Consider the following 15,195-nt stretch of genomic DNA (forward strand, 5'->3'; position numbering starts at 1 on the left):
GATTTCAACTCCCACAGTACGCCATGGGATTGCCTTCATGACGATAATCGATGTACCTCACTTCAACAGCTTTGCGACAACTTCAATATGACCATTTTGAAAGAGGGTGAAATGACAGAGATTCCGGCTCCCCCTGCGCATCCGATCGCCTTAGACTTGTTCCTCTGTTCGACATCGCCGCGGATAGATTGCATGTGGAAGGTAATCCCTGATCCCCACAGCAACGAACATCTGCCAATCGTAATTACTATTGCCAACGGTTGAGGGTCACCGAATGCAATAAATGTTTCGTACGACTTCACACGAAATATTGATATCCGGAAAAATCGAGGACACACAAGAGTTTCCTCCGGAGGAAGAGTACGGGTTCTTGGCTGGCTTGGTTCTCAACACAGTGATTCAAGCTCAGACTAAACGTGTACCAGACGCGAACTATCGCGGACGGTTTCCTAACCCACGGGGGGCCAAAGAGTGCTCAGACGTAAACTCGGAGAAGGCCGCCGCGTATGAGACCTTGTGGGAAGCCGGGTTAGCCACTAGCTATTGACAGCAGGGTAAAATATGAATACTTCTGTACGACAAAAATATACACTGAAAAAATGTTTTGTCATTTTTCACAAAAACAAAAATTTATGTTAAAAATTTGAATTGTTAAAATACCCATTTTTTAATTTTTTATATTGTGTCAACAAAAAATAAAGATAAAAGAAACATTTGCATGATGGAGAACTTATCGGTTAAAAAGTTCTTCTAACGATAACTTTATACTTGTTTTTAAATTTCATAGTAATTGACATGCAAAACTGTAATTTTATTACAGAATATGATTTTAAGTATAATTTAAAATCAAAGTGTACTTAACAAAAATTTTCCGAAATGCGATAGTAGTCGAGATATTAGAAATTTTGTTCCAACAAAAACCATTAATTCGTGTAATTCTTCCCTTTTTAAAAGTTATTCGCGTTACCCCACCATAATATGTCAATAATCCAATGTTTATCGTTTCAAAGACGTAACAGTAACTTTTTCAGTGTACTTGGATCATGGAGAAGCTTTCAATGACTAAGTTTTCCTGACAACAACTGATAACTCATACTAATTGCAGTCAAAAAAAGAATTTTCTTCTTGAATACTATTCAAAATGCCATTTCAAATCAAAATGCTAATAACAAAAATACTGAAATTTAGTAGCTCTCGAGATATTTTAAAACGAAACCTGACCACCGCTACATAAATGCCCAACTGTACTACTACACATAAAAATATCTCTAATTGACATCTAATCATTCCCCTTGTAAAATCGAACGTATTCCTAATTAAAAGATGATAGCAAATTGCCTGCGTTGGTTAATGTAATTAATTGATTCAATAATCTTTCTTGCTAAAAATGCCAAACTGTTTTGCTACTCGTAAAAATAGCTCAAATTGACTCTCCTAATCTTCATTAAATTATATTAACCCCCGTTGCATACCGAAGGTTTAAGGCAGCTGGAAGATCCCCTTTGCTTGATTATAAAAAAAGATTCCAATTCACAAGTTTTAAGACATTTTTAAAGCGAAGCAACGAAATTAGCACCTTCGAACTAATAATTATTGTCATTTACCAGAATTCGGAATCCTCATAACGCGAGGAAACAAATTATTTTTACTGCGAACACCTAATAATTATTTCCTCTAGTTCTTTAATGTTAACTACAGTTCAGAACGTTCCGAAAATCAAATATCTTTTAATTTAATTTTTGCTGTAGGAATGTGATACATTGCAATAACTTTTGTAGAATAACTTTAATTAGAAACACGGTACTCTATTTCAAATATGTAAAAAGTGCTTACGATTTAGTTGATAGTCACTTTACTGGCTTTACCATATCATATCTACTGTAGAATAATGTCCGCTGATTTTTGTGGTAAAGCAACAACACGGTGAAAAATTGCTTACTCGGTACGAATCGAATACACTTACACACGGCACGATCTTCCTTCATCGGGTTCCATTTGATTAAGTCAATTTGGGTTAACATTCGTATGGAAGAGGCAATAAATTTCAGCTTCTATTGCACGGAAATCCTGTGTCTGGAAAGCCGGTCTATAGACAGTTTGAGCCGGGAGGAATTTCGTTACTTAGGCGTGCCGCGGATCCTTAACAGTGAGATTGAACAGCTTCTGGGCGATAATGGAGTACTCGATGTCAATCGGTTTGGTATCGTCGTACAGCGAGGGTGCCTCGCACAGGATTGCAAATGTTCCGAATAATGACGCTAGTGTAAATAACCATAAAAATAAACGATCCAATACCATCGCCACAAATCCCCAATCTTGATCCTCCTGTATTATTGTTATGCGTATTTTATTTTTTTTTTGGTTCGAAAGTGCACCGATTTGGGTCGGCGTTGGGGCGTCAGTCGGTCAAGGCGTGCGAATGGAATGAAAGGAAATACATTTAGCGAGTGGTAGAATGTAATTATAAAAAGAAATAGTCCACTCTGGTGCCTATTCTCGTAGATTTTTAATGCGTTAAATGAGTTTGGATTTCAAGGCGAGACGAGCGACCAGCGGGATCGATAAAAAAATAATACAATTTCTGAGATAGTGGGTGGGAATAAAAAAAATCAATATCATAAGCTTCAATGCCAAAGAAGGAAACGAAAACAAAAAAAAAAACAGGAGCCAAGTGGTCTCGTTTGAATTCTGGCCTCAACAGAAAACTTCAAGTGGGTGGTTTTAGGCTGAATAGCGAGGCGTTCCTTCTTTTATTGAGTTGGCAAGCAGCACGCAGGGTCGGTACTAAATTGGCAAGAGAGAGTTTTCTTTCTTTTAGACGAGCAATACTTACCGCATTAAACTCATCTTGGCGCTGCATATGGTGCTGTATAAACATAACATTATGAATGGCCTTTTCTAACTCGAACGGATATTTTTTCCTCGGCGCCACATCGCTGAGTGATTCGTCCAAACCAGACATCACAGACGGAAGTCCGTTATAACCCCCGAGACTGCTGAGGCCGCCTCCAAGGGCTCCAACGAGTCCGCTAAATCTGGTGGAAAATGAAATGTACACAAAAACAAACGTTCGTTTTTATCGGAACTTTCGCTTTTTGAAGAGAAGGAAACCGTAACCACAAATGCTTTCAATCATTGCTATGCTACAGTACAACCCCATGGTTGCTGGACACTGGATGGGTCATGTTCATAGATACAACAAATCTTTTGCTCTAACCTGTTTGTTGCCGTTGTCGTGTGCAAACCATTGCAACCTCCTGGGCGACCCTGCATGTGTCTGATGGAATCCGGACTTGAGCCGCCAGAGTTTTGTTGCATTTGCGAGTGAGCAGCTAATGCCGCTCCGAATTTGCTTTTGCTAATTTTGATTCCGTAGTTTATCTTGTTAGCAGCCAGTTCCTGCGGTAGTAGATATAATTTTGGGTAAAGTTAGTCACTGAATGGGGTAGAAATATAATAATTATTCATTCGGTTTATCGCTTCGTGGGGAAGTAGCATCTTATAACTTTGCCATTGAAAAGTTTAGGAAGGACCCGCTTTAAAAAGTTTCTCTCATCACAAAGCGAAATAATGAGATTTAAGAGAACTCTTTTCCAGGGCCGTCTCAAGATTACGCGGAACCCTTCGGCACTATTGAACTGTGGGGCCTCTTTAATTGAACAAGTATAAATAGCTCGAGTATTAGTATGATAAAAAAAATAATAGACAAAATCGGATTCAAAATATATAGAGAACAAAGACGTTTTCAGATTTCCACAACCAAGTGGTCGGTGTTAAGTCAGACCGAACTAAGTCGCAAAACATCAAAAAATGAGATAATGATAGCACTGGATAAAGAATTTCGTCAGCTACATTCAACTATTGCCAGATTTGCAATATGTAACCATAAACAAGAATTATGGCAAAAAATAATTTCCAATTATAACGTAGAGGATGCTCGGAATAATTTCCAATTATAACGTAGAGGAACTTTAAACTCGTTTTTCTCGAAAACAATATTTTGTCACTTAGTCCGGTCTGACTTAACACCGACCAAGTGTCGTTGCTAGTGTCCAAATATCGTCGAAAATCGCTAGATGACTTGAGAATATCAAACAACAAAACAAATCATTTATCTAGAGTACCTTCCGAAAACAAAATAGTGTGATCTTAGGAGTAATACTATTTAGCGAATTCCTTGTTTAATATGTGCAGCGTATGAAAATACTAGTCCATGATGTGTTAATTTAAAAAAAAAGTTGTTTTGCTGAATGAAATTTTGTCTATGAATGTAAAAATTTCTTGATAACGCCACCCAGAAAGGGTCAACAATCCGTGTAGACAAAATTCCGGCATTTTTAGACCCACTAGACTTTTCTCAACAAAAAGTATTTAAAAATGTTCCACTAAAACATTTTTTCCAATTCGTGCGGCGGTATAATGGGTATTTTGTAGCATTTAATTTACAATTGACATTATTTACCAAATGAGTTGATGTAGTATCCTTATTTTTTTTGTTGCAGCCTTCATGAAAAAATCTACGCCTGAACTGCCTTCTCGAATTTTGATATTTTACATAAAACAATTATTTTTTTAGACGAGGCTACTTTTTGGTTAAATGAGTACGAAAAACAAATAAAACGATGTTGTCGGTATGATGAGTGACCTAAAGATATCCTAGAAACTCCGTGGCATCCTTTAAATTTTGCATTTTTTTTTCAAAAATTATGTAGAGAACTGCTTGTTCCAAAATATTGCGGTACAAGGTTCGCAACAGCTTTAGTTTCAGTTTTAGTAATGTAATAAGTCATATGGCCGACCATCGATTTATTGAAACCAAGTTCCAAAGATGAATCATATTGAAAAAAGGGTAATGTCGATTGACCGCGTGCTCTTGCGCTTCGATACCATTCGAATTAATGAGGTTAAATAAGTCTCTCATAATCGCAACAACCGATGAGCTAGATACCATCATTGAACGCGTTTTTCACGTTCTCGAGAAAGTGACTAAAAAGGTGAACTAGAGAAAGTTTGGTTCAACGGACTGCCATTTTTATAATAATTCAGAAGATAACGAAAACTGAAATAATGAAAAAAATTGATGATCACATGCCAACTCAGTCGTCATATAATCTAAAATAAAAATAAAACGTTGAAAGCACCCTTTATCGATAAATGTAGTACTAAGTAGAAAAATATTGCAGCAATCAAATACTCTCAATACCTATTTTTTAAAAAAAATATCAAAGTTGCGACTAAATTTATTTTTTAATTTGTAATTGCGTTATTACCAATTTCAGTTCCTATAACCATTGAGTCCTTATTCCTATCCATTCATTTTTATAAGATGCGCAAGTATAAATACATTTGATTTGTCGTTGGTTTAAAATTTAAAAGCTCTTATTTTAGTGGAAATAGTTTATTTTTATTGTGTCTAGTAATAATATTTCCCTGTGCTTCGCATAGGAATATAACCCAATAGTTCAACTATTGGTATTAATGCTACTACTGCGGCAACAGAAAGATTTCGTTAAAATCATTCATGTCACATATTTACATTTGTCCGATACACCGAACATGTTATAGTTGGCGCCACCGTACAGTTCAACGCCTGTATAATATGAAGTGTAGCGCATGAAGTGTCATCGGTGAATTTTCGCAACGCAACAAAAATACAACTTAATTATTATTTTGCTGAACTTTAGTTATGAATTGGTCAATTCAGTGTTGCGAATGCCTTTCGTAAATACGTGTGAGTTTGTGATTCAAGGTATAACGATGACATGTGTCTGATACGTGCGTATGACAAGAATACGACTAGAGCGTTTTCAACTAGAATAGTATAGTACAGGGTCATATTAAGGAAAGGTATGTTTTGATGTGAACTGAACATTGTTCGATGGAGCGAAACGTATGCTGATATAATAATAGTTGTTTACAAATAAAAATCTTTGCTCATTGATATAAATTTGTTCGAAAAGCACATTGTTTCGTATTCACCAAAGTCACATCCTGAATTTGGCCCTGGATGGCTTGAAAGCCATGTTGCTTATATGCATCATTTTCTATTGTATTGGAAATAAAACCTCAACCGGCTCGCGAACATCTATAAGTCTACCGTTAAAGCAATTTATGTTCCTGATTTATGATTAATGTGTGTTTTATTAAATAACCTTAAACTTCTAATATGATTCGGTTTTCCCCATGAAAAACTGTTTTTAAATACTATTTATAATTTGGTTTCACGAAGAGCGCGTGAAATAATAAGAAGTAGAATCAAATATCACTCGATAGACACTGATGCGCAGTAAAATTTGATGCTTCATTGGCAATTTTTGATATGACGAATGACGCTATTGTTCATATATAAATAAACAACATGTATTTTGACTTGGTCTTCATTTTCATTTCCACTGGTAACACAATTTTAACTAATTGCATGAAAAATATGTTACTTTTCAGTTGCGATTGCCAGTCCAGGTCAACGACAAAAAGGTATCATTAAGTAATCTTGTTGTGATATACATTCAACATATTGACAACAATATGATTTCATTTAGCTATTCTCGAATCGTTATTGCAACGAAACGGGAACTAGTTTTTACAATTTTGCTCAATCATAATTATGTTGAAAATCGGACTAAAACTGCGCTTTTTGGGTCGCGCAGGAAGTTAGATGTCAGTTGCAACAGCACCTATTTTTTGTTACCAACTGGTTATGAAATAGTTACTGAAACAAAAATTGTTATTTGGGGAGACAGTAATCCGCCCAGTATCAGAGGAAAGAGGTTGTTCTTCTCTCATTGGTAATCTGCGATTTAAAAGCAACATTTCAATACGTGGTCAGATAAACTCAAGGTTACAAATGGAACAAAGTCTGGATATTTCATTCTGAGTTGATATATGATTTGATTACAAAACCTGCTGAACCGGCAACATCGCAAAATCCTTTGATAACACTTGTCACAAACCAGCAAACGTTAATCCCAATACAATATGAAAGGATAATTCTCGTTTGTTGCAACTAGTCTATCAGCAATATTTTGATGAGGCTACAAGGAAGAAAAAAATGTTGAAATAAATTTACAAAGAAAAAAGAGAAGTGAGAATGAATAAAAAGCGAGTTTAAGAAGAACAGATAGAAACGAGCAAGTTAAAAAACTTTTGACGAAGAACAGAAAGAAAGGGAACTGCAGTGTAAAAACCAATCCAATCTAAAACTAATGATGCAAATGTAATGAATTAATCCACAATTCGAACACATAGCAAAAAAAAAACAATTCAAAGGATAGATTCTTTACCGCGGTTCAATGGAAATTCTCTTCACCGCGGTTACCTAAGTTAACCTTATTCAAACATTATTCTAAAAATGAGTAAAAATTCTATAAGGTAGTTTTTCGTATTCTTGAACAATACGTTCATAAAAAATCCAAATAGATGTAGATGAGTTTCCACTTTTGTTGGAATCCTACTAAATAATGCGCTGCGCGCAATTTGAAGCACCTGTCGCGGAATTTCATTCAGTGCAATATAGGATGCGCGGAATTTGGTGCAACAACACATCTTTCATTTTTGCAGTTTTTGTGTAATTCTGTTTAAATTTTCCTGTTGTTATAATTTTCCATAAAGATAAAATTGCTAGCCAGTGGGACTAATTGCATAACTCTAACAATTTGGATTGAATTTAGGTTTACTCATGCCTTCAGGTTTACTCATGCCTTAGATGCTCCTTCACGGTATATAATTGATTTTAAATTAATTCAATATGTTGACCGAAAATACAATGTTTGAAGTAAAAAGAAAAATTTGGTTTTGGATGCAAGATATCAAAAGCGAATAAAATAAAATGAACTTGATTACTCTTTGAAAATCAACTGCAAACGTTCCAGCGAATCCATAAAACGTGTGTCTCAATTACCCTGTTCGTATTCCAAACAAATTTGTAAACCACTATAAATAGGAAATGCATCCGGTTTGGTCGTCCTTTCAAACTCGTACCGCAATCTTAAATTTGTTTTCCAATTATTGAGAATCATTGTTAACATTAATGTGTCCAAAAGAAGCACGCTGCATCTAAATTGTGAATGTGCTCTGGGCACATCCGGTAAAGTTCATACATGCAGATAACCGTGGTACACATTGGTGCACAGAAGGAAAACAGTTGCAAATTGCTTCAAATGCGAATTCAACACCTGTGTGGGGCTTGTGTCCCGGTGAGTCCCCGCCCAGGTTTACTAGAATCGTGCTCTGCATTGGCAATAGGAGAAACTCGGGCTTACCTTCAGCAAATCGTTTGGCACCCGCATCAGCAGCAATTTCGGTAGACGCAGTATAAAGAATTTCCTGACCCACGGTGCCATCTTGTGAGTGCTCGGCTTGCGATAGTGTATGTTCAGTATAATAATGGTGATCACGACGCTCAGCCCGACCAGAATCATGGTGAACAGGAGGTACTTCCCAAGCAGAGGCAGGGCCAGCGAGGTTGAAGGTATGATTTCCGATATCAGAAGGAAGAACATGGTCTGCGATAGTAGAATGCTGATGCATAATGCAATTTTTTCACCCGAATCAGCTGGCAAGTAGAACACGAGAACCGAAAGGTACGAAATACCGACACATGGTATTATCAAATTAACTGTGTAGAACAGGGTCTTTCGTCTTAACGTGATGTTAAAGAAAATGTCTGCAACGGAATGGGAAAAAGAAGAAAAGAATCAAGAAAAAGAACATTAATGTAGTGAGTGCAAGTACGTTGGCGAAACATGTGAAACACGTAACGCTGATGTAGTGCAAGAATAATGCCTCGAGTGATAAATTCCTTCCTTCTTCCGTAGAAATGCCGGAAGAAAGTAGAGAACATGACAAATGATTCGCTCTTTAAAAATTCGATTACTCACCAGGATATGGCTCTGCACAGCACGGATAATACTTCTCGTGGCGTTCCGCTGGTACCCCAAGGATGTCCCACTCCACACTGGGATAGTACTCACGTAAGTCGATTCCAATCTTTACCATGTTGTCGGAATTGTTGAGCTGATTTTTGTGCTTTAGATCGATCTGGCGGAGAGAGAAAACAGACATCCATACAGTACCCTCTGTCTAGAACTGGAAGCGAAGAAGAATCTCTCCTCCATTCAGTAACATTCTTTGCTGTACCGTTGGAGGAAATTTGGCATGAATCTTACATAGTTGCTATGGAATGCATCATATGAAACCACAATTGACACATGCTGACATATAGCCTTCGGCAAATTGAAATGGTTTTAGGGCCGAAGTTGAGTTGAGCTACTCAACGGTTATATCGTACAGAAAGCGACTAACGGCACTACTGGTTTAGCCAGTTTATTTTTGAATGTCCTTCTTGCGGTAGAAGAATGCGAATCTGCTTTCTCAAAGATGATTATCTTTGGGAATGACGAATCAAATTATCTATTGCTGAGCTCACGGTTTGTTGTAACACTTGTTTGAATATTGTTTTATTTATTTATATAATGTTAATGTAGATCTTAACTATTATCTAAATTCTTGTTAATTAAATTATATCAGTTTATTGCAGTTAATATGAAATCTGTTGTCTAAATTTTTTCGCCGATGCATCATTATTAATTTATCATTTTGGCTCATAAATCGCACGTATTTTTGTTTGCAACAAGTTTTCCATTTTTGTAAATTTAAAAGGTACTAGTAATACAGTTGACTCTCTCTATGTCGATATTGAGAGGACCATCGAAAGGAGAGATCGAGATATAAAACATAATGTTATTTTTTCAGGACGACTTCTCTTTCAGGATGTTATAATGCATGCCAAGAAACGAAGATAGATGCGGTTGCATTAGGGGCTAATATGAGTAAATAGGCTGCCGAAGCTAAGATTTATGAATAAAAAAACTTAGAGAAAAAGTGTGTTTGCAGTTTATTTTACCCCGTCTTCTCATGCATTTTTATTCATACAATGCATACAGTTTGAGTAGTTTATACCAAGAAAACTATTTTCATACTGTAAAAATTGTTTAAAATTAATTAATTAAATATTTTCTAATATACATGTATTATAGGTTACTAATTGCCTTATATGTGTAACTAATTCTTCGTTTACTCCTTTTTGCATACATATGTAAATTTTTTCGACATTGGTTTATATTTTTAAACTTATAAGATAATTCTTTGCTTCGTTTTTGTCCCCGAAAATTTTCAAAAAGGGATTTTTTCTAATCTAGAAAGATTAAATAGTTTTTTTTCAGTCTTCATCGTCTTGAAGAGGAGAGGCGCTTGAAGATGGATGTTTCTGGATGTATGTTTCTGGATGCATAAATCTGTGTGCAAAAACAAAATAGAATTTGCATTGGAATGCCACGCCTACACTACTTAACGTCCGTGTTTCGAAATTTTGGGATTTGATGTGTAAAGCTCAAGTTGGATCAGCATGGCCTGAAACATCTGTCAGGGCAGCTTTTCTGGGTGTAGTGTTATGTCGTTTTTCATTGAAAAACACTGGGGCGGTGGATTGCACTGGTTTTGCACTTTCTAGCAGAAGTGGGAATGAAACACGTCTAGTGGCCTGCTCTTCTGCTAGAAAATGCAACACCGGTGCAATCCACCGCCCCGGGGTTTTTCAATGAAAAACCCCATTAGTGTCGCTAGAAGAGCATTTTCATTTATGAGGATAGTAGGCGAGGTCTCATTCGTAACAGTTCCGAAGTATTGGTGGCTTTTTTCATAAAACGTTTATTTGACACGGCATTTGCAAAAGCTTTTTTACGCCGGGGTTTTTTTTACATAACATGTTACAAAATATTTCTTAAGACTATCACGTTATAATAAAAATTCACTTTCTAATGCTAACACTGAGGATAATCATCATTTTGAATATTTTTATTTATACTCTATTTTCTTGAATTTCATTGTAAACCTATTGATAGTTTTTCTGTAATTTTTGTTTATTTTTTTTCTTTATTTATATCGTTTTATCTAACTTAACTAACTGCGAAGAAATCTAAATTGTTTGTGGGTAGCAAGGGAAAAAACTAGAAACATTGTGGGGATAATTATATTGGAATATTTATTGTTTTCAGGAAATGATAAATATGGCCCATGTATGTAAGATCTCGTAAAGCGAGGATATCACGAACAGGAACATAGGGTGGTTTTCTTCTGGCTCGTAAGGAGTCGAGTATTGGTGGTTGGACCATTTCCGACACATTCTCGGTAGTGAAATACTGAGTGCAATACGGTGGAGAGTTATAGGAAAAATTTTAGCGTGCTGCTTGCTAAGAAAGGTAGCTTCCACGTGCTGGTGGGAAGGGCAAATAGCATTTGGGGAGTGCACACCGGATTTCTCTGACGCCCCACAGATCGCTCGAGTCAGTAGCATTCGGGTATGAGTGCTACCTTCAGCAGGTTAAAGATCGTATGCTGCGCCCATAGTTCACCGTATTATCCAACACCGGTTTCGGTAGATGGTACGCCAGTGCGGCCACATACTAGAGCGGTAAGTTTTATATGGGTCAGCAGGACCACGATAGGACGCGGTGCTCACAGTTCACAGTAATATTCAACACTGGTTTTCGCAGCTCGTGCGCCGGTGTGGCCCCACAATAGAGAGGCAAGTTTTGTATATATATTAAATATGGCCGGATTTTCAAACTTTTTACCTAAAACCCAAACCGAACGAGTCTCATTTTGATTTAACAATTGTTTGAAGATCACGAATTGTTGGCCTCGGCATTTATTCCAACCCACAAGGCCTTATAAGACAAGACTTGCCAACATAAAACTAATGGTGTCATAGTTTCCAAAAAAGTTTTCAGCTGCCTTGGAAACAATTGTGTTGATTGTCTCAAAACAAGTGCAGAGAAAAATTTTCTATCGTCGCACATTACGACCATTCTGTTTACGGAAACTTTGTAAATACTTGTTTATTCAGACGAGCAGGACTGATCGAACTAGACTGTCCCAGCACGCCTTCATTCAGCGAAGCCATACCGACGCACGTGATCTATATCATACAAAAGTTACTTCACATTGAAGTAATTTTTTGGCGCTGAATTCATATTTGATGCGAATTTTTAATTTTTTTGCCGCAAAATTTTGACAATTAGGGTGGTTCGAAAATTCAACAGTTACGAATGTAAAGTACACTATATCTGAAAATTCATTTTCAAAAATTTGGTGTAGTCAATTTTCATCAGAATACACATTTTTTCAGTTATTGACATTCCCTAAAGTTCTATTGAATTTTCTTCTACTAATAATACTATAGTCTGTATCTTCATTAGAACTGTAGTATACAAGACTAAAACTTTAATAAAACAGCAGTATCGTGTTCTTATCTGTCTCCAGTACATCTCGTTACTTACCATAATCAGTAGTTGGCGTGCAAACATCGATAATGCGTACGAAAATGGTTGCTTGGAATCGGGACTCACACGTATGTCTGATATAAATATAACATAAATATAAATATAACATCGTTCTACACATACCATCAAATCTCAACGGTTACAGAGTTATTGGACTTTTTGTGTAAAAAAACTTATTTATCTTAAAATACCTCTAACTCGAAAAGTATAGCTCGTATTTTAAATCTTTTAATTCCATTGGAAGGGTTAGAAAGTTTTCTATTGAATGGTGTTCTCATATCTTTCAGTTAATTAGTTTTAATTTCCTTTTAGTTGTAAAGTAGTTAAAAATTAGTATTTTTGATGAGGTTTTTTGTTAATTTTCTCAGAATAATGAATTATGATTACAGCAATATCTATTATGGGTTTGAGAACGATTCATAATTTGTTCTTCAACATAATATTCCTATCTCTTTTCGTTTCCTTGTAATTTCGCTTCTAAACTTTTCCTGTAATCGTCTTGCAAGTTCTTAAAAGACTCTAATCTACAAAATATGCTGTATATCGCTATTACCAGGGCTTCATTGGAAAGCTGAGAAAAATTCCTTTCGATGTATGTACAGATATCTTTTATTTAAGTGTACTAAATGACTTTTTACTAGTATAATATCTCAAAATTAGCGTTTTTTGAGTTTTGTAATTGAGCGACCGAAAATAAAAGTCGCATGGATAGAACATGCTTCGCAAAATCCGTTTTAAACATATATTAGAATATAAAAATCGGAAATAAACTTAAAGCATAAAAATCGGACAGAAATCTTTCAGCATAAGAATCGCTTAAATCTTAAAAAGTTCTCACCCGTAAAACTCAGCAAGGATGAACCTCCAGTATAAAAATCGTTTAAAAAATAAATAAATCGTTCGTAGAAGCATCCGTATATCTTAGTGTTCAAGATTAAAAGTCGGCTATCAAAAAGTACTTATAATCGGACATATTTTTCCGGTTTTTTGCTGATGATTTTTTATCCGACTGTCCCAGTCCGATTTTTATACTTGAAGTTTATATCCAGTTTTTATATTCTAATACATTTGAAATGGGTTTTAAGTAGCATGTTCTGTCCTTGCGACTTTTATTTGCGGTCGCTCAATTATTCTAATTATTATTCAACTAAATTAATCGTCACTATTGTTCATTTGGTACCCTTAATATTCTCTACAACTTGTTATTTGATACTTTATCCCTATCGCATTTCATTGCGCTGCAATTTAATAGTTAACACAGCATGACCTCATCACAAATGTAGTGGGTTCTAAATCGTTGTTTTTGGAGATAAAATGATTTTGCTTCGAAACTAAAAGAGATAATTGAATGAAGTCAAAGAAAGAATTGTAGAACTTGCTGAGATGCATTAATTCCATGATAATAATGGTAATGTTTACTATTTACTATTTTAAGAAAATAACGAAAATGCTAATAAAAACACTAATTTTAAACTAATTAACATCTAAAAGAATACTAAATTCACTTAACTGAAAGGATTTTTTTAAATTCGTTTATTTGACACGGCTCAATGCGTTAACTTAGAGGAGCCATGGGTCTTTTATATATTTACAAAAAGTAAAAAATAAAAAAAAACAATAAATTTTATTTTGAGCCTGTAAGATCCCGTGCGCGCAACTTGCTATTGGGAGCGGAGATCTTTTTTCGCGTCGGGACGATGTTGCTTTTTTCGCCAACTTCCGGGTCATCCATGTCTGTCTCGTTAGTTTGTCCTTGATATGTACAAAGAGTTCGCTGTGTAATGGTATCACCCCCTTCTGTGATGTACTGCAGGGTAAGGTAGGAGGGAATGGGAACGCATTCTGACCACAAAAACACAATTTGAAATACCTGGGAAGTAGTTTCTCCATGTGTCCTCCGTGATAGATTCCACTGCTCCGAAATGCGACATGAATCTTTTAATTGCCACTTTGCAAGTAAGTGGAGATAAATCATGTAATTTAACTTCAATATTCCCATTATCCATGTATATAGCGATCTTGATTTAAGCGTTGTCACAAACAAGCACGTGTTTTAAGTTGTTCTGCGAAATGAATCTTTTCGCCTGGGCGAATTTGTTGAAGGTTATCAGCACCGCATGCCTGACGTGCTCAAGCTGTATGCAGGTGACTTCCGAAAACCGAAGCTGCATTTTCACCTTCAGCAGATGTTCCACATCACGAATACTTGGTCTTATGCGAAAAGACCTGAAGTCAATGGCCACTGTGTTAGGCCGAATAATCACGTTTTGTTGATCAGACTCAGTCATCTTGATAGATCACGCAAGAATAAAAATAACGGTATTCTTTGTTCTTCAGACAATGCGCACAAGTAATTGTTTTTTTCGTTCGCTTTGCACTGGTTCGGATAGAAGCAGGAGCACACTGAGTATCGTTACCGATGCCTTTGATGGTTGAAAATAGACAGACTAAAAGGAATTAATTCATTTTCCTTGCAAAATTATCCTGGTTTTCGAATAAAAACAAGAAAAGGTAGAATAAGTGCCATACTTTTTCAATAAGAGCTAGTATTAGTGAATATGAGATAAAAATATCCAAGTTCAATAACCCAAACTCATGAAAACGAGACAAGATAAGTGTATCATGTCAAAGAACAAATTATGTAACTCTTCAAGACTAACAGTTTGAATTATTAAAATGGCGATGTTACCTATTAAGATTTTTGCGAAATGAACGAAATATCGATTAAAAGTGTTAAATTTTAAATAAACTACTGTGAAATGGTTACTTAACCTCATTAACTGGAACATTTGATGAAATTTTTCAACGGGAAATTTTCTCACCTATACAATGGATCTAAAAGATTTGAAATACAAAG

General features: G+C 35.8%; 1 protein-coding gene across 1 annotated transcript in view; it reads right to left on the reverse strand.

The window, feature by feature from the left end:
• Nucleotides 1–1,784: 1,784 nt before the first annotated feature.
• The window catches only part of LOC131683742 (acetylcholine receptor subunit alpha-like 2), an 85,509-nt gene continuing 72,098 nt past the window's right edge, over nucleotides 1,785–15,195 (reverse strand). The window contains exons 5-9 of the mRNA XM_058965999.1: nucleotides 8,877–9,036; nucleotides 8,259–8,662; nucleotides 3,218–3,399; nucleotides 2,834–3,035; nucleotides 1,785–2,325 (exon numbers count right to left, since the gene is read on the reverse strand). Of these exons, the coding sequence (XP_058821982.1) occupies nucleotides 2,122–2,325; nucleotides 2,834–3,035; nucleotides 3,218–3,399; nucleotides 8,259–8,662; nucleotides 8,877–9,036 (1,152 nt within the window). The 3' untranslated portion in view covers nucleotides 1,785–2,121. The remainder of the gene's footprint in view (nucleotides 2,326–2,833; nucleotides 3,036–3,217; nucleotides 3,400–8,258; nucleotides 8,663–8,876; nucleotides 9,037–15,195) is intronic.

This window comes from Topomyia yanbarensis, chromosome 2, assembly GCF_030247195.1.
Source record: "Topomyia yanbarensis strain Yona2022 chromosome 2, ASM3024719v1, whole genome shotgun sequence".
Lineage (NCBI taxonomy): Eukaryota > Metazoa > Arthropoda > Insecta > Diptera > Culicidae > Topomyia > Topomyia yanbarensis.